The sequence below is a fragment of the Sphaeramia orbicularis genome, chromosome 17 (assembly GCF_902148855.1).
Source record: "Sphaeramia orbicularis chromosome 17, fSphaOr1.1, whole genome shotgun sequence".
Lineage (NCBI taxonomy): Eukaryota > Metazoa > Chordata > Actinopteri > Kurtiformes > Apogonidae > Sphaeramia > Sphaeramia orbicularis.
The window spans coordinates 55892755-55910893 of record NC_043973.1 but is presented as its reverse complement, the minus strand read 5'-3'; the positions used below and the strand labels follow the sequence as shown (position 1 = coordinate 55910893).

The 18139-nt window shown below is 43.5% G+C and overlaps 1 protein-coding gene across 13 annotated transcripts in view; it reads right to left on the bottom strand.

Annotated features, from left to right (window-relative positions):
- The window catches only part of LOC115437504 (discs large homolog 1-like protein), a 76371-nt gene that overhangs the window by 18070 nt on the left and 40162 nt on the right, over positions 1–18139 (bottom strand). For 11 of the 13 annotated variants that reach the window (XM_030160711.1, XM_030160714.1, XM_030160718.1 and 8 more), the window contains 11 exons: positions 15946–15996; positions 14272–14396; positions 10052–10221; positions 9368–9504; positions 8483–8627; positions 8130–8259; positions 4725–4881; positions 3131–3233; positions 2933–3047; positions 2675–2851; positions 2182–2248 (listed from right to left, as the gene is read on the bottom strand). In XM_030160711.1, the coding sequence (XP_030016571.1) occupies positions 2182–2248; positions 2675–2851; positions 2933–3047; positions 3131–3233; positions 4725–4881; positions 8130–8259; positions 8483–8627; positions 9368–9504; positions 10052–10221; positions 14272–14396; positions 15946–15996 (1377 nt within the window). Of the gene's footprint in view, positions 1–2180; positions 2249–2674; positions 2852–2932; positions 3048–3130; positions 3234–4724; positions 4882–8129; positions 8260–8482; positions 8628–9367; positions 9505–10051; positions 10222–14271; positions 14397–15945; positions 15997–18139 lie in introns of all 13 variants that reach the window. The other 2 variants (XM_030160715.1, XM_030160719.1) reach the window with 1 other exon arrangement.

The window sequence follows — 18139 nt, the reverse complement described above, 5'->3', positions numbered from 1 at the left end:
AACAGAGGGCATTAATAGTTTTACTGTGGCTCTTTGAGTCTAAAAACAGAGCTAAGCTAACAGAGCTAAGCTAACAGAGGGGATTAATAGTTTAACTGTGGCTGTTTGAGTCTAAAAACAGAGCTAACAGAGCTACACTAACAGAGCTAAGCTAACTGAGCTATGCTAACAGAGCTTAGCTAATAGAGCTAAGCTAACAGAGCAATAATCATGAGTTTCAGATGCAGTCTGTGCAAACATAGGGTTGGTTGGATGGTGTGTTCTGGTACCAGACTGACCCCTGCTGGTGAACTGTTTTAATTTGCCTGTGCGTTTCCATGGTGACAGGGGATGACATGCTGCAGGCTGAGAGCAGGGTGAGAGGTGAGGAAGAGGAGGAGGAAGCAGCAGCGAGTCAATGTCAAGCGTTTTTTCTCTGTATCAGTACAGGTGAGGGCTGAAGGCGGAGCGGGGGGTGGGGCATGCATGTGAGTCCCGCCCCCTTCTTGTCAAGATGTTAGCGGGCGGCGACTGGCGAGGCGTTCGGGCGACGCGTGTTAAAGCGAACACACTGTTTAAAGGTGGGGGGAGGGGCTGCGGTTGCGGTTTGGCTGCTGAGACGTCGAACACATGAAGAAGAAAAACACGTGTCGAACATCAACAACTAAAACTAGAACATGCTGTTAACTCCGGCCGCGTCCACGTTAGTCACACATTAGTACGTGGAGGCGGGTCCTCTGTCGACATGCAGGAAATACTTCAACTGTAGACGAGGAGTTTCACACAAAAACACTACGGCTGCATTTAGGGACGGGTTCAGCCCACATTCACAGAACCGACGAAACCAACGGAAACACTTCACATCCAACAACAATGCAAACACTAGAGGTCAGAGGTCATCCCAGAGGGTTGAACTGTGTCCAGGAGTGGATTTATCTGTCTGTATTTACATCCAATCTGACGAACAGCAGGAAATACCACCGCTGAATGCCAAAAACAGCTTCTATAAACCATCGTATTTACTGTGACCTTTGACCTGAACACATCTTTAACCCTTTAGTTCAAACAGTAGCAGATTCATGGCATTAATGTACTGAGGTTTTCTACCAGGAACAAGAGTATGGAACAAAAGTAAGTAAAAAGACGGAAAAATTAACTGGACTAATGAACAAAACGAAGAAAAACAATTAACATAATTAACAGAATTTTTAAAAATGGGGGTCAAAGATCAAAGTAAATAGTGACTTTAACCAGTGCAAACCTTTTGAGGCTGTGACCAGATTGACTGTGTTTTCTAGTTTCTGAATATGTCGGATTATTTAACTCTTTAAACCAACAGAAAAATGTGGAATGGATTTTAACGCTGGACTGGATTCAAATAATTCACCATATATTTTTACTGACATTTATTTAACACCAATAAAAAACAGGACAGAGGACGGACACAGATCCAACATCCAACAGGTCTACGTCCAGCCTGAAACAGGTCTACGTCCAGCCTGGAACAGGTCTACGTCCAGCCTGGAACAGGTCTACGTCCAGCCTGGAACAGGTCTACGTCCAGCCCGGATCAGGTCTACGTCCAGTCTGGATCAGGTCTACGTCCAGTCCGGATGAGGTCTATGTCCAGTCCGGATCAGGTCTACATCTAGCCTGGATCAGGTCTACATCCAGTCTAGATCAGGTCTACGTCCAGTCTGGATCAGGTCTGGACTAAACTCATAACGACACAAAACGACCCAGAACATCTTCCGTTCTTCTTCTGCCTCAGACTGCGCGACTGCTGGATCAGTTCTGAATGTACGAACACACGACTGAATCAAAGCTTACGGTCGGATTTAACTCTGAAGTATGTTAGCGCAAACAGAAGGTCAAAGGTCACCAAAAAACTCCAAAAAACCACCCAACGCCACAAATGTCATGGAAATAATTCACTCCAGTCGTCTGAACTGCATCAAACTATCAGATCAATCAACAATTACTGACTGATCTATAAACCGGGTTCACCGATGAACCAGGTTCAGTGATAAAACGGGTTGTGAATCAAATCAGACATTTAAGGAGGATGTGAAAACACTAATGCTTTCTCACTCACACGAACCAGCACACCCTGACAGAACCAGAACCAGAACCGCTGTGAGCTGAAGTCAGAACCCGTCCCTAAATCTACACAGAACATCCCAGAACCAGTCCAGGACTCACCCCCCGGTCTCGAGACTTGGCGTTGAACTTCACCGTCTTTAGTCTCGCCCTCTCCTTCTTCTCAACCCTGTGGATGGACGACAGGAGGTCAAAGGTCATCAGGAGAGAGGGTCAAAAGTCAGCAGGGGAGGAGATCAAAGGTCATCAGGAGAGAGGGTCAAAGGTCATTGAGAGAGGGTCAAAGGTCAGCAGGAGAGAGGGTCAAAGGTCAAGGAGACAGGGTCAAAGGTCAGCATGAGAGGAGGTCAAAGGTCAGCAGGAGAGAGGGTGAAAGGTCAGCAGGAGAGGAGGTCAAATGCCATCAGGAGACAGGGGTCAAATGTTATCAGGCTAGGAGGACAAAGGTCATCAGTGCAGCTGATGGTCCTTCCCTCAGTGTTAGTAACAGTTTTTAAATCTGTCGTCTGTTCTGGTTTCAGATTGAACCCTTTGATCCTCATCCTGAATCATCTCCTTCTCACTGATCTGAGGTCTTCCACAGAAGTGCACTGACCTCCTTTTGCTGGGGATCACCCCCACCTCCTCCACCTCCCCCTGAGCCGTCAGCTGTCTCGCCTGCCACCACTCGTCGTCGGAGGCGTTGACCACGTGGAGGATGTCCCCGAACTTGAAGTTGAGTCCCTGACTGGGCAGACCTGAGTCCCTGGTCTTGTCGTAGTCGAACAGGGCCCTGCGGGACACAGGGACAGGGACGTTAAGGGGGCGGGGCTGTCAGCGGGGCGGCTAGGCTGGGCCTGTGCACCGGACTCACCTGACGTACAGCGACCTCTTCTGGCTGGTCCTCAGGGAGCCGGAGCCAGAGCTGATGCTGCTGTTCATCATCTGCTCCCTCAGGTCGTGGATCTTGGCCTCGAAGCGGCTGTACTCTGCACGGGGACAGGGCGGTCCGCGTTATTGGCCCATACCTACGGGTCATGTGACCGCCGCTTGGGCGTGTTGGGTGTCTCACCTTCAGGTCTGTAGTGGGCGATGATGGTCACTGTCTGCCCGGCGTTCTTCAGAGCGGCCGCCGCCTGTTCGTGGGTGGCATTTCGGAGGTCGACGCCGTTCACCTGGACAACGAGCAGACGCAGATACAGGGTCAGTTAGACTGAAGGGACAGGGTTTACAGAGGAGGACCAAGGTCAGTTAGACTGAAGGGACAGGGTTTTACAGAGGAGACCAAGGTCAGTTAGACTGAAGGGACAGGGTTTACAGAGGAGGACCAGGGTCAGTTAGACTGAAGGGACAGGGTTTACAGAGGAGGACCAGGGTCAGTTAGACTGAAGGGACAGGGTTTACAGAGGAGGACCAGGGTCAGTTAGACTGAAGGGACAGGGTTTACAGAGGAGGACCAGGGGTCAGTTAGACTGAAGGGGACAGGGTTTACAGAGGAGGACCAGGGTCAGTTAGACTGAAGGGACAGGGTTTACAGAGGAGGACCAAGGTCAGTTAGACTGAAGGGACAGGGTTTACAGAGGAGGACCAGGGTCAGTTAGACTGAAGGGACAGGGTTTACAGAGGATGACCAAGGTCAGTTAGACTGAAGGGACAGGGTTTACAGAGGAGGACCAGGGTCAGTTAGACTGAAGGGACAGGGTTTACAGAGGAGGACCAGGGTCAGTTAGACTGAAGGGACAGGGTTTTACAGAGGAGGACCAGGGTCAGTTAGACTGAAGGGACAGGGTTTACAGAGGAGGACCAAGGTCAGTTAGACTGAAGGGACAGGGTTACAGAGGAGGACCAGGTCAGTTAGACTGAAGGGACAGGGTTTACAGAGGAGGACCAAGGTCAGTTAGACTGAAGGGACAGGGTTTACAGAGGAGGACCAGGGTCAGTTAGACTGAAGTGGACAGGGTTTACCGAGGAGGACCAGGGTCAGTTAGACTGAAGGGACAGGGTTTACAGAGGAGGACCAGGGTCAGTTAGACTGAAGGGACGGGTTTACAGAGGAGACCAAGGTCAGTTAGACTGAAGGGACAGGGTTTACAGAGGAGGACCAAGGTCGTTAGACTGAAGGGACAGGGTTTACAGATGAGGACCAGGGTCATTAGACTGAAGGGACAGGGTTTACAGAGGAGGACCAAGGTCAGTTAGACTGAAGGGACAGGGTTTACAGAGGAGGACCAGGGTCAGTTAGACTGAAGGGACAGGGTTTACAGAGGAGGACCAGGGTCAGTTAGACTGAAGGGACAGGGTTTACAGAGGAGGACCAAGGTCAGTTAGACTGAAGGGACAGGGTTTACAGAGGAGGACCAGGGTCAGTTAGACTGAAGGGACAGGGTTTACAGAGGAGGACCAGGGTCAGTTAGACTGAAGGGACAGGGTTTACAGAGGAGGACCAAGGTCAGTTAGACTGAAGGGACAGGGTTTACAGAGGAGGACCAAGGTCAGTTAGACTGAAGGGACAGGGTTTACAGAGGAGGACCAGAGAGAAGCTGCATTGGCTGGAGGAAGACCAGGAGGAGGACGGACCACTGATACTACAGCCATCCATCCATCCATCTGTTCGTCCATCCATCCCTCCACTCTTCCATCCATCCATCCATCCATCCATCACGTACAGACACCAGTCGGTCTCCTTTCCTCAGTTCTCCACACAGGTCTGCTGGTCCTCCTGCCAGAATGAAGGAGATGAAGATCCCCTCTCCGTCTTCTCCTCCCACGATGTTGAAGCCCAGGCCCGTCGCCCCTCTGTGTAGAACCACCTTCCTGGGTTCCCTGAAGAACCAACCACCACCCAGAACATGACAGGGCAGATTATAAACACAGTTCTACTCCACATTATGTCAGGGGTGTCAAACATACGGCCTGTGGGCCAAAACAAGCTAAAAAGTGCCAAAACAGGCCAAAATGGGCCAAAACAAGCTAAAAAGTGCCAAAACAGGCCAAAATGGGCCAAAACAAGCTAAAAAGTGCCAAAACAGGCCAAAATGGGCCAAAACAGACTACAATAGGCTAAAACGGACCAAAACAGGCTAAAACAAGCTAAAACAGGCCAAAATGGGCCATCTGAAGGGTCAGTTGGGTCCAGGGGATGAATTTACAAAGTCCAAAAATTAGACAGAAGATAATGACAGTCAGGAGTCTGGACAATTAGAACTGATCAATCAATCAATCCAATTTATTCATATAGTGTCACATGATAAAAGAAGGTATCACATGACACTTGACATTTTGAGCTGGAATAAACCAGACTCTTCTGTGTGGATCATGTAATCGAATGTTTGGTTCCAGATGTTCTCTAATGTTGTGTGTGTTTGTATGAACATGTAGAACTGATAAACTGACACTTCAGACTGTGGTCCTTCATATCAGTCCCATTCTTTTGTAAAAGGATAGTTTATAGATATAAAAACATTCATGATGTAATTGTACATTTCTGCATCTGTCATCATCTGTAGGTTATTCTGGTTTTATTCTACTGGTCCGACCCGCTGCACATCAAACTGGACTTGTATGTGGAACCTGAACCAAAATGAGTTTGACCCACATGCTTTATGTCATAGTAATAGACTTTTTACAGCGGAATACCCCCTGAAATAGACTTTTTACAGTGGTGTACCCCCTGAAATAGACTTTTTACAGCGGAGTACCCCCTGAAATAGACTTTTTACAGCGGAATACCCCCTGAAATAGACTTTTTACAGCGGAATACCCCCTGAAATAGACTTTTTACAGCGGAATACCCCCTGAAATAGACTTTTTACAGCAGAATACCCCCTGAAATAGACTTTTTACAGCAGAATACCCCCTGAAATAGACTTTTTATCTAAGTACCCCCAACTCTCACTTCAGCATTTTTGAGTCCAAATGTGTTCCTGTGTCAAAGGTGTCTGTTTATATTTACAAAACTTTATAAACAAACAACATATATTTAACTGTAATATACAAAAAATAACACGTTTATAGTAAATTTTGTGTAAAATATAAACTGAAAAGTGCCCTCTATCACTGATGATAACAATAAATAAACCTTTTGTCACCGAAAAATAATTCCTTATCTATTGAAATGAACTCATTTTGAATCATATAAAATATAAATGTTCTTCAAATGTTTCCAAAGACAATAAAACTATTATATGAATGTATTTATTGTGTTTGATATTTCTGCATTAATTCTATTTATTTATTTTATATTCTGTACATGATGACTTATTTAATGGATTTGTCCAAAAACATTTCCAGTACCCCCTGAGCTTCTATCAGAGTACCCCTGGGGGTCTGGGTACCCCACTGCGGGACGCCCTGGTCTAATGGTCAGAGGGACCCTGGTGGGCTGAGCGCAGTCCCAGGCCTGAACCACTGGGCGGGGGGCAGCAGCTGTGGATCTAGGCCCATATTCCTAAAGCTTCTGAGAATCCTCTCACAGAGCTCCTAACTTAACCTAAAATTCCTAGCAAGGAGTCTGAGCTTAGGAGTGATTCCAGAACACTCTCAGAGAACTCTGAGCAAGGAATGGACAGAAATGCCTATCTTAGTGAGGAGGTGTGGCTGACCCCGTTGCTAGGTATGAGTCATCATTTCAAAAGCTGTGATTAGTTGATCCTAAAAGCTACAAAAAACTATACTTTTGGTGATAATGGCCAAGGGGTTGACCCTCAAATCGATAAACTTAATCTTAGAATCTAATCTTATGAAGACTGTGTAATTGTAAATAATATTTCACATAAAAGAAAATATCTGTTCAATGAATAGTAAGCTATACTTTAAAATTATCCTACAAAATGTGTGAAAAAACTCAGGCCCACTTGCACAGTATTCACATAGTGATAGTTATATTTATTTGCTCATATTAATTGGCCCACTGTAAAAAAAATCTGTAATTTAACAGAATTTTTACTGTTTATTTTACAGATTTTTCCTGTATTTTTAAGATACAGGAAAATATCTATGAAATGATATAAATAGACTGTGACTTAACATGTCAAATGTAAAACAACACAAAAAAACTGTGAATAACCATAAAATTTCCATTTTTTAAAATATTTTTTTTCCACAGAAAAATACAGTTAAAATACATTTGCAAATGTATCGTAATTTCACAAATATTTATTTTCTGTTCATGAGATTAAACTGTTAATTTAAAGTTTAATACTGTAAAAAAAAAAATAATAAAATGAGATAAAATTACTGATAATTAACTGTATAAGAAGTATTTGTTCTGTAAGTTTAACCAGACTTGTTTGTTAATTGACAAATATCTTGTGTAATTACAGGAGGTTTCACAACAAAAATGTTGAATAAATGTATTTTTGTGAATGCATAACATGTATAAGCACTGATAAACTGTCCAAATACAGTTTTTATCAGTGGATCGTACAACTTAGTCCCATTGAAAATTATTTAAATACATATTTATAGGTAATTCAATTGTTTTAATACATGTAAATATTCTTTATTAAACATTAAGAAGTCAAAAAATATGTAAAATCTCATGTAAAGTTAGGGCAAAAAACTGTATTTTAATTATGGAAAATTACTGTATTTTTATGAGATGGTTATTTTCCGTTATTTTACAGTATTTTTTTGGCACCCCTGCTGCCAGAATAATAAAAATTTTATGTTTTTTTTTCCAGTGCAATCTGTAGCGTTTAATTAATTTACTGTCATCCAGTGTTTAGAGAATATCCCTCCTGCCTCTTCCCTCGGCCATTTTGTCCTCTGCTTAAGGAACTCCTAAGCCCCTTAAAAGTCTTCTTCCCTGCTCTTAACAGATCTCACCTTAGGAGCTCTCTGAAGGGCTAGGATTCTTTAGGAATAGCTTTTATTTTTACTAGGATCTACTCATAATTTTTAGGGGAAATTCTAAGAAAACATCATGATTCTAAGAATTTTCTTAGAATTTGGGCACTAGGAGCAACTCTTTGCACTAAGAATCTTTAGGAATACGGGCCCTGGACTCTACAGACTATATCCATCGTGGGGAGTTTTTATTTTGCAGTGTTCCTGGCAGTGCTTGGCCTCACCTGCTGACGTCGTCATCTCCCAGCATGCTCTTGGGTGTCGGGGAGTAGCGTCCGGAAGAGGCCGGCGGGGGAGGGTCTGTCCCAGGAAGTTGGGGGGGGCTGATATGGTTCTCCATGTGCTGAGAATAAGCTGAGGATGCAGAGCAGGAGGAAGGCGGCGTTAGGTTCACATACAGGTGGAAGGGACGGACATCTACAACCGAGTGTCAGCTCCACCCCCGCCCATCATAATCACCATCATCGGTGCCTGGTGCATTGCAGTTTTGCAGTCATTTAACATGGCATCGATACTAAAGACCATTGCAGGGCCACCTTAAACACCCCCCCCGTGCATGGTCGTGTATTGGACTTACAGTTGGTGAGGTCGGGGGGAGCAAAGCTGTCATTCATGAAGACACTGTTGGGTTTTGCCACTTTCAAGTAAACCACGTCAGGAGTGTTTTTCAAGGCAGTGACGGCGTGTTCGTGGCTCACCTCCTCCAGACAAGCACTGTTCACCTGAAAAACACACACACACACACACAAACACACACAGAAAAACACACACACAAACACACACAGACATTCAAAACAGAGACAATTTTTTTTGCTATAATTAATTAGTTCTTGATCCTGTAATAGTTTTCTATCCTCTGTTTCAAATCCAGGTTGATGTTAGAGGACATTTAGTCTATATAATGTATATTATTGTGAACAGAGGCAGTAAATCCAGGTGTAGTTTACTGCACAAAGGGAGAATTTGATTTTCCTTGGTCAGGATATGTACAGTCAGTCCAGCTGTGATTTACAAGGCTGACAATTAATACTGAACAAACGAACTCAAACTATGAATTATGAAAGAGCTGCAGCATCTGAAACTGACCACAGTGAACATTTGACAGATAAACAGAACCACAGTGCTGCAGTTTCACAACCACAGTTTGTCTGATATGGATTGGGATTGGCTCTGTCAACTCAACACAGATTTATATTAGTACAGTATTTTTTTTGTTTGTTTTTTAATCAATTATGAGAACTTTCAGGTGACCCCAGACGGGGTCCTGACCCCAAGGTTGAAAAACACTGCTGTGACATCACTGATCCATTAGATGCAGATATCACAATTTGGACAAAAATATGACAGACCCAGTAAAGGGGCCATGGTTCTGAGCTCTGGGTTCTATTCTTGTTAATGAGTTGTAGTTTTGGGTTCTATTCTTGTAATCGGGCAGTGGTTCTGGTTCTGCTTGTGTTCTTACAGCCATCAGCTTGTCTCCGATCTGCAGCCTCCCGTCCTTATGTGCAGCTCCGCCCTCGATGATCTTTGTGACGTAGATGCTGTTGTCTCCAGGGATGTGCTGGTTCCCCACTCCGCCTGCTATACTGAAGCCCAGACCTGGAGCAGATACGGATCAGAACCGGATCAGGACAGACATCCATCAGAGGATTAGACACCACAGTTAACCTGCTGTTCCATTCATCAGCCACTGGGGGGGGGCAGTGTTTTATTTGACTATATTTCTTCAAACTACAACAAACGTCTGATGAAAAGAGGAAAAAAAAAAAAAGAAACTCTTCAAAACTTAATCCACTTGTTTTTTTTTTTTTTTATGAGTCGACTCAAACTGTTATTGATCATCTACTTAAATATTCCTCTGTTTTTAACCTGTTCCTGGTTAAATCTAGACCGGTTCTGGTTAAATCTAGACTGGATCTGGTTAAATCTAAACCAGTTCTTGTTGAATCTAGACTGGTTAAGGTTAAATCTAGACCGGTTCTGGTTAAATCTAGACTGGTTCTGGTTAAATCTAGACTGGTTCTGGTTAAATCTAGACCGGTTCTGGTTAACTGGGTCAGTGCAGACGGAGCCGGACTGTGACCCTGCAGTGGAAACATCAGAGTACAGATACAGAGCGGGTCGGGCCACTGTCTGGTTCCGGTACCTTTGGGTCCTTTCACCAGTTTGATCTCCATCACCTTCTCGGACACTGGTTTCCTCCTGCGGATGTAGAGCCGGACCAGAGACCCCGCCTCCTTCAGCGCCTCCACGGCCCGGCTGTGCGTCACGTCGCGAACGTCCACCTCGTTCACTCGCAGGATGACATCGTTCACCCTGAAACAGAGGAGATGCAGTCAGACCCACCCGAACCTGGTACCGGACCTGGTACTAGAACTGGCTCGTCCTGTTCCAAAGTACTGACCACATGATCCGGACCTGGTACTGGACCTGGTACTAGAACCGGCTCCTCCTGTTCCCAAGTACTGACCACATAATCCCATCTCTAATAATAATAATAACAAGAAAAGCACTCGTAGAGCGTGGACCTCCACCAAGACAGATTAACCCCCCCACACCCCACCCGATCACCACCAAAATACCAAAATTTAATCATTTCTTCCTCATGCCAGTATCAACATTTCCTGAAAATTTCATGAAAATCCGTCCATGGCTTTTTGAGTTATCTTGCTAACAAACAAACAAACAAACAAACACGCAAATAGGCCATAAGGTGAACCATGAAAAGTGGCTAGAAAATGATTTTGGTTCCCGTGTCTGGGCACTACTTTTTAAATGCATTTCTGTTTAGACTGTACCCTCATGGACTTTGGGTTAAAAGTTCTCCACAATATATCCTGCAGTTTTTTGTCACAAGCCATAAATCTATATGAATATAAAATTAAAAAACGAAAATTCTGTGATGTGATTCTGTGATTCACTTGTTTTATTTATCAACATTCATTTTAGCAACACAAAATCTCTCACAAATTGATATTTATACATATATATAACATTTTAGACAAGTCTTGATGAATTATTACCATGCAATGTGAATTTAGACCATGAAATCTTGGAAATTTGTGGGAAAAAGCTTCTACTGATTTCACATTTTAAACATGGTGACTTTAGCCACACACAAACACACATACATCAGTGTAACAGCATTGTTTGACATTTACAGTGTTTACAGTGGTAGGGTTTCTGTTCTTCTTTTAACAATGATGCGTTTGTCATGTAACAATACATGTTTTTTAATAGATCTGGGTCTGGTTTTTTACACAGTACACTGTAAACTTTTATTTTTGTTCAATGGATGCTTTTTTTTAGAGGATATCTCCTGGTTCTATAACATGTCTAATCATCACCATCAGTCAGAAACATCATCCCATGTAGCTGTATCTTCTGTTTCCTTCTGAACATTCACACAGTGCTGCCACCTACACAAATCAGTGAAAGACAGTCTTGCTGACATACAGAACACCTGTCTGTATCATATTTGCCTTGTTTCCAAGTGCAGTGGACGAACTGCAAAACACTTTGAGGAGCAGGATTTTTAGTCCTCCAGGTCACTGTTGACTCCCCATCCTCAATGTGCCATCCACTACCAGTGGGTGAGGGTGCACACATAATACCTTTCAGACAGTGTCTCATTATGGCTGTTTGGTAGTTTGTCCTTTTGCAGTGTTGGTGTAGAACATCACATGTTGGAGGCATGGATAGGGCAAACTACCAAGGAGCAATAATGACACATTGTCAGCAAGACTGTGCGGCCATGGCTCAGATGGTAGAGCAGGTCGTCCAATAACCAAAGGGTCAGCGGTTCAAATCCCGCTCTGTCCTAGTCAGTCCGTTGTGTTCTTGGGCAAGACACTTCACCCAGTGCCACTCACTCTGGTGTATGAATGTTTGGTGGTTCACAATAATAATAATTCTTTGCCTGATGAGCTGCTCACAGAAGAGAAGATCTTGTAGCTGACACTGAAGGCAGCTCATTTCTGAAACACACATACACCTAGTTTCACAAAGCTGCAAGCAGCACTGTGTGTGAGAGAGAGAATGAGTTATGATCAGTAGTAGTAGTAATAGCAGTAACAGTAGTAGCAGTAGCAGTAATAATAGTAGTAATTGCAGTAGTAGAGAATAGAATAAACTTACACACTTACTTATATACAGTATTTGTGTGTGAGTGTGAGAGACAGATTTTTTTTTTTTTTTTTTACACACCTGCTGATAACGTCTGTGCTAGTGAAAGATGATCCTTTGTGCATTTGCCAGACACGGTGATGTATTCATCCACTTTTTTTTTTTTTTTTTTTTTACAAATTATGCATAAGGCAGGCAGAACAGGACCAGATGAAACAGTAGGTAGACCCATCCTGGACCGTCATTTCTTCCTCTGAGTTTCACTTGTTGATCCTGCGGTGCTGCTGCACAGACTTGCCTCCCTGTGATTCACTGACATCTGAATTCTCTCTTTTATGTTTCTCTGCGGAATCCAATCGTTTTTTATCAATGAATCGCCTGAAGCATGTTGCATGAAACCCAGCATCTTCTGGAACATTGTCAAAGTCAGTAGTGATAGTGTTTATAAGTTTCAGTTATAGTCCTGCTGTCACCACTCAAATAAAGCCATCGTTCGACACAGTTTCTTAACGTTTCCCATCGTTTGGCTGAAAAATCCTGTATTTTTTCACGGATATGAGGTGCATATTCCATATTTTTGCTGGCTTTTTAAAACTTTTCGTTGTATTTTCCTCCTCCGAACTACTGGAAGCTCGCTTCCTGGTCGCTGCTATCTTGGATGTTTTGCGCTTTCTTATTGGACCAGCAGGTTACACGTGACTCAAACCACAGCACGCATGATAACAATAGCATTGCGCGAATAAAGTTAAGTAGGACCGACTTCAAACACTGATTTTAAAAAAACTGCAGGATTGCAAATGGAGAACTTTTGACATTTACCTCAGGAACAATATATCTTTGTAACTGAGTAAAAAGATTGTAGTGCCCCATATGTCGGAACGGGATGAAACGATACGGCGTTCACCTTACAGCCTAAAACACACACACACACACACACACACACACACACAAAGCAAAGTGATCACAATACCTCCTGGCGAAGGTAATAACAATAATGATAATAATAATTTCTGATGGTTCTGTTGGTGGTTCTGTTAATGGGTCTGTTGGAGGTTCTGTTAATGGTTCTATTGTTGGTTCTGTTGGTGGTTCTGTTGGTGGTTCTGTTAATGGTTCTGTTGGTGGTTCTATTGTTGGTTCTGTTAGTGGTTCTGTTAATGGTTCTGTTAATGGTCCTATTGTTGGTTCTGTTGGTGGATCTGTTAATGGTTCTGTTGGTGGTTCTGTGTCAGTATTCTGGGTCAGCCAGTCCAGGTTCTAAACCTGATCTAAACCAGTTCATCTTCAGGAGGATTTTCCGACACATGAGCTTCAGCACAGACGACAGAATCCATGAAACCTGAGAGTGACCAGGACCCAGCGCCACCACCGCCGCCTTCATCACCTGATCAGGTGAGTTGGGCTCGTGCTGCTGCATAATGCATGAGGCAGTGAAAGGTAGGAGGCGCTGCAGGGGCTTCTGGGTAATGAACACCTGCTAAAGTCCGCTTCACCAGCGCACAGGAAACACCCGGGTCATGTGTCTGACCTGAGGCGGAGTCACATCTACGTGATGCCTTCAGGGGTTCGTCTGTTCAAACTAAACTTGTGGACGTACAATGTAACAGTATATTTGTAATAAAATAAAACCTGTTCATGGGGAAATATAAGAAAAACAACCCTGTTACCATAGCAACCCATATATGTGACACATGTGACCACCTGAGAACAGGTCAGTGAATCAGCCATAGATGAGTGTTTAGATTTGAATGTTAAGAATAAAAGGGGTGTTTAAGTTTAGGTTTACTGCGGAAATCACCATCATAATCATCACCCTCATCATCATCACCATCATAATCATCATCATCACCATCATCATCATCACCATCATCATCATCACCATCATTATCATCACCATCATCATCACAATCACCACCATTATCATCACCATCATCATCACCACCACTGTCATCATCATCATTATCATCATCATCACCACCACCACCATCATCACCAATCATCACCACAACCATCAACATCATCATCATCATCATTGTCATCATTGTCACCATCATGGCCATCATCATCATCATCACCATTTCCATCACCATCATCACCACCACCATCATCATCATCACCACCATGGTGAGTTTAGTTTTCGAGGCATTAATTTGACTGTGTCTCCGCCCTCTGGGTTCTGATTGGCTCGTTGCCTTCCTGACATTAACCCTTTATCTGTTGCCTGGTTCTGGTTCTGCCCACCTGAGCCGTCCATCCTGAGCGGCCGCCCCTCCAGGGATGACTTTGGTGATGAAGATGCTGGGGTCTTCACCGATGTGGGGGTTGTCGGTGCCACCTGCAATGCTGAAGCCCAGCCCCGAGTTGCCCTGGTTACCGGAGCGGTCGCCATGGATACAACGACAAAAGCACAAAACCCACAGGACAACAGTTAGAGTGAGAACATCAGGAATCGAATGAATATGACTATTTGTGGACACATCCAGCAGTAGGGTTTGAGTCCGGGTATGCGTCTCAGACCACTTCAAACGTGTCCTGGTCTCCATAACGTGTCCCAGATGGAGCGGACGTTCAGTTCTGTCAGAACATCCTGGTCATGTTTGTTTCTACGCTTCGTAAACACTGTCATTTCCCCACAGTGGGATCAATAACCTCTGATCGGAACCCTTCAGTGTCTGATCACAAATAACTGGTACCTGGTCTCGGAAGTCCTGCAGAACTTGCTCTGACCTTTTAGACCAGGGGTGTCAGGGGTGTCCAGGGGTGTCAGGGGCCATATTCAGCCAAATATGATCTGAAGTGGGCGGGACCAGGCCAATAATGACAGAATAATATATAATAAGCAAGTGGTTCCAGGCACAACAAGCCCCGCCCCTTGCAGGTATTGTGTCTTATGTTGTCATGGATCCAGCTGACGTCATCATGTCTGTGCGTGTGTGCTGTCATATCAACTGCCTCTATATTTGTGACAAGTCTGAAGGAAATTGAAGGAAAATTGATGTATTTATAGACATTTGAAATTTCGACCATTTTAAGTAAATGGAGAAAAAAAAGATTTTAAAAAATTCATTAAAAATTTTAACTCTGACCTACTTTTCCCTAAATGTAATCACATCTATTCTGGGTCACTGGTAATCTATAAACCCAGTTAGGTCTGAATTCAACCAATAGTTTTGCTGCTAAAGTGTAAACAAAAAAACAAATAAACAAACAAACAAAGACAAACCAAACCAAAAACAACAGCCTCATTATTTATAGGATGTTCTGATGGTATTTCACTGGTCTGAAAGTGGAACCTGAACTAAATGACTGTAATATCTTTTTGTTAATTTGCTTTTCATAAATTTGTCCCACAGGCCGGACTGGACCCTTTGGTGGGCCGGATTTGGTCTCGGGCCAGATGTTTGACACCCCTGTTTTTAGCCGTTTGGCCAACATTCCGTCACTAATGGGGGTGTTCCAACAGTCTGGGTGGATCGGGATGTACCTGGTCCACTGATCCAGTGACAGTCCAGGTTCTGTCCCGTGTTTAAGGTCCATCAGCACTAACACAGACCAACCCTCAAACCCAGGTTCTGTCCCATGTTTAAGGTCCAATCAGCACTAACACAGACACCTCAAACCCAGGTTCTGTCCCATGTTTAAGGTCCAATCAGCACTACACAGACACCTCAAACCCAGGTTCTGTCCCATGTTTAAGGTCCAATCAGCACTAACACAGACACCTCAAACCCAGGTTCTGTCCCATGTTTAAGGTCCAATCAGCACTAACACAGACACCTCAAACCAGGTTCTGTCCCAAATCCAGCCTGTTGGGCTCAAACCCATTGGACTCATCTGTGGAGTTCACACTGGTGTGGTGTGTGTTTGGGTTGGTTCTAGCATCAGGAGTGTGGGTCCAGATTCTGGTGGACTCACCCGCTCCAGTGTGATCTCCTCGTACTCATAGTCCGCCTCGGTCCCGTTTACCTGAACACAACACATTTACTCGTTAATATGTTAAGCATGAAGACTTAGTCCAAAAAAAACACACAAATAACCTGCGAATCTGGGAAAACAAATAGCCTCTGATTGTTACGACAGGAAAAAAAAAGAAAAAAGAAAATAAAATTAATTAATGGAGAAAGAATTCAATATTTTCATTTTCATTTGAGTCAGTTTGGGATCGAGACGGGTTTAGAAGTTTTACAGCAGTGGGATTCAGATTCAGATTCAGAAAACTTTATTTATCCAATACGGGCAATTAATTTACCACTAGGGCTGTAAGAAAATATTGGTTCTGCAATATATCGCGATATTTCATTTCACAATACTGTATCCATATTAAAAAGTACTGTATTGATATTTTTAGGTATTTATTCAAATGCAGATATTGTGGAGGTTTATTTTTGTTCTTTCTTTTTTGTTTATATTTTATTTAATCTTATTTAACTATCTTTTATTAAATAATGGTAGTTCCTTTGTTAGGATTGAACTAAAATACTGTTCTGATGTTAGTTCTGAACTAAGAGAATATGAACATTTGAACAGGATCTTAAACTGTAATGTCGGTAAAACAGAATTTCAGTTTGAACACAGGAACATTTTGTGATATAGCATTAGATCCTGTTGGGATCAAATAAAAATGTGTTTAGTATTTGTGCAGATTTCTGCTGTAATTCAATTCTTAAAGGAAATAATCATTTAACAAAAAGTAAAGCTACAAGCAGCATTGGGCGGGACCTCGCACTGGGCGATCCGCCTCCCATGCTTTCCGCCTCCCGTTAGTTCTGCCTCCCATACATTCTGCCTCCCATACATTCCGCCTCCCATTCGTTCAGCCCCCCATGCGTTCTGCCTCCCGTGTGTTCCGCCTCCCATATGTTCTGCTTCCCATACGTTCCACCTCCTGTGCGTTCCGCCTCCCGTACGTTCCGCCTCCCGTGAGTTCCGCCTCCTGTGTATTCCGCCTCCCGTTAGTTCTGCCTCCCATATGTTCCGCCTCTCATACATTCCTCCTTCCATGCATTCTGCTTCCCATATGATCCACCTCCCGTGAATTCCACCTCCCGAGAGTTTCGCCTCCCATACGTTCCGCCTCCCGTGGCTGCCAACACCTCAGCTCCACTCACACCTCTCTGTCCCGACACCAGCCCCCTCCCTTTTGCATCCGTCCACCTTTCATCCCTACAGAACACGTGCCCCTCTGCTGAAACCACCATCACCTTTTAATGAGGCTTTTATTTTGAAAAGCCTACTGTGTATGTATGCAAGTGTGTGTGACAGACCGAATCCATTTGAGTGACTTGAAACTGTACAAACAGGTGAGCATGAAACTTATACTTTACCATTTATAATAAGGCTTTGATTTTGTAAAACTTTATTGTGTGTGTGTGTGTGTGTGTGTGTACCATTCACATTTTTATTATGTCCTCATTTTTATTCTAGTTTATATATATATATATATATATATACAGGGTGGGGAAGCAAAATTTACAATGAACATTTAGTTGTTTTTTCTCAGCAGGCACTACGTCAATTGTTTTGAAACCAAACATATATTGATGTCATAATCATACCTAACACTATTATCCATACCTTTTCAGAAACTTTTGCCCAAATGAGTAATCAGGAAAGCAAACGTCAAAGAGTGTGTGATTTGCTGAATGCACTCGTCACACCAAAGGAGATTTCAAAAATACACTGAACAAAAATATAAATGCCACACTTTTGTTTTTGCTCCCATTTTTCATGAGCTGAACTCAAAGATCTAAAACTTTTTCTGTGTACACACAAGGTTTATTTCTCTCAAATATTGTTCACAAATCTGTCTACATTTGTGTTAGTGAACACTTCTTCTTTGCTGAGATAATCCATCCACCTCACAGGTGTGGCATATCAAGATGCTGATTAGACAGCAGGATTTTTGCACAGGTGTGACTTAGGCTGGCCACAATAAAAGGCCACTCCAAAATGTGCAGTTTTATCACACAGCACAATACCACAGATGTCACAAGTTTTGAGGGAATATGCAATTGGCATGCTGACTTCAGGAATCTCCACCAGAGCTTTTGCCTGTGAACTGAATGTTCATTTCTCTACCATAAGCCATCTCCAAAGCTGTTTCAGAGAA